This window comes from Myotis davidii, unplaced genomic scaffold (assembly GCF_000327345.1).
Source record: "Myotis davidii unplaced genomic scaffold, ASM32734v1 scaffold936, whole genome shotgun sequence".
Classification (NCBI taxonomy): Eukaryota; Metazoa; Chordata; class Mammalia; order Chiroptera; family Vespertilionidae; genus Myotis; species Myotis davidii.
Genome location: NW_006287077.1, coordinates 235,755 through 237,109, shown reverse-complemented (window position 1 = coordinate 237,109; position 1,355 = coordinate 235,755). Strand labels below are relative to the sequence as shown.

Here is a 1,355-nt window from a genome sequence, read left to right as displayed (position 1 = left end):
CCCCCGCCCCCGCCGTGTCCTCACCCACCTTGGCCGCGTTGATGAGCTCGTCTGCCAGGCACTCGGCAATGGTCTTGATGTTCCGGAAGGCAGCCTCGCGGGCACCCGTGCACAGCAGCCAGATGGCCTGGGGAGCACAGGGGTTGGCTAAGCCTGGGGCAGGACACCCCACACCAGGCAGGGCCGGTCCGTGGGCCCCAAGGAGTGCTGCCGACCACACTGACCACACTGTTGCTCGGGTGGCATGCCGCCAGGTCTGGGGTCAGACTGGGGCCCTAAAGTGCAGACACAAAGGGTCCCCCATTCCTGGAGACTGGAGACCTGCCATGACAGGGTGTGCTCCCGGCCTGGACCCTGGATTGAAAACGAGCAGCTACAGTGCTGGGGCGGCTGCACACACAGGACAGAGGGAGCCCCAGACCGGGAGACAGTGGGAATAGAACGTCCATGTTCTCTGAGAACGTCATCAACTGATCCTCCAACGGTCCAAGAAACACACACAGTGACCAAATGTACACCAGACTCAAACGGCACCTCAGCCCAACGCCGCCCCAAAGGCCCAGAGCTGGCATCTGCCCTGCACGGCCAGGAATTCAGGAAGGCTCCCTGGAGGAAGTGACACTCCAAGCAAAGCATGTGGCTGGGCGAACCTTCCCACTGGCCGGCCCCTGCCCCGGGCAGGACTCCTCTGAGGCCGCAACCCCAGGCCCACCTGGTTCACACGGCGCAGAGGGGACACGTCCACAGCCTGCCGCCGCACGGTCCCGGCGCGCCCAATTCGGGTGGAGTCCTCCCGGGGGCCACTGTTGATGATGGCGTTCACCAGGACCTGCAGGGGGTTCTGGGAGAGAGGGAGCCAATGAGCCGAGACAGGCGGGACTGTCCATGGTCACCCCAAACCCTGAGGGCCCCCAGCGGCTCTGTGGGCGGCGCTCTGCCCGGCCGCCTACCTCGCCCGTCAGCAGGTGGATGATCTCGAAGGCGTGCTTGACGATGCGCACGGTCATGAGCTTCTTGCCGTTGTTGCGGCCGTGCATCATCATGGAGTTGGTGAGGCGCTCCACGATGGGGCACTGCGCCTTGCGGAAGCGCTTGGCCGCGTAGCGCCCGGCGCTGTGGGGCAGGTACTTGGCATACTTCTCCTTCACCGCGATGTAGTCCTGGCAGAGGGAGGGGCCGTCAGGGCAGGGGGGACCAGGGGCCCCAGAGCCGGACCCACAGGCCCCGGGAGCACGGGGACCCAGGGGGGACCCCAGGGACGAAGCCCACAGCAGAGGAAGAGCCCCCACCGAGACCCCAGGGCGCCGGCGGCTTCCTACCTGCGGAGCCTCCTCCCCCGGCCGGCGGCACCTGGC

At 66.7% G+C, this 1,355-nt stretch overlaps 1 protein-coding gene across 1 annotated transcript in view; it reads right to left on the bottom strand.

Annotated features, from left to right (window-relative positions):
- Positions 1-4: 4 nt before the first annotated feature.
- RPS5 (ribosomal protein S5) overlaps positions 5-1,355 on the bottom strand; it is a gene marked incomplete at its 3' end in the record, with an annotated part of 6,802 nt that continues 5,451 nt past the window's right edge. The window contains exons 2-4 of the mRNA XM_006758976.2: positions 951-1,160; positions 713-841; positions 5-127 (exon numbers count right to left, since the gene is read on the bottom strand). Coding sequence (XP_006759039.1) covers positions 5-127; positions 713-841; positions 951-1,160 — 462 coding nt within the window. The remainder of the gene's footprint in view (positions 128-712; positions 842-950; positions 1,161-1,355) is intronic.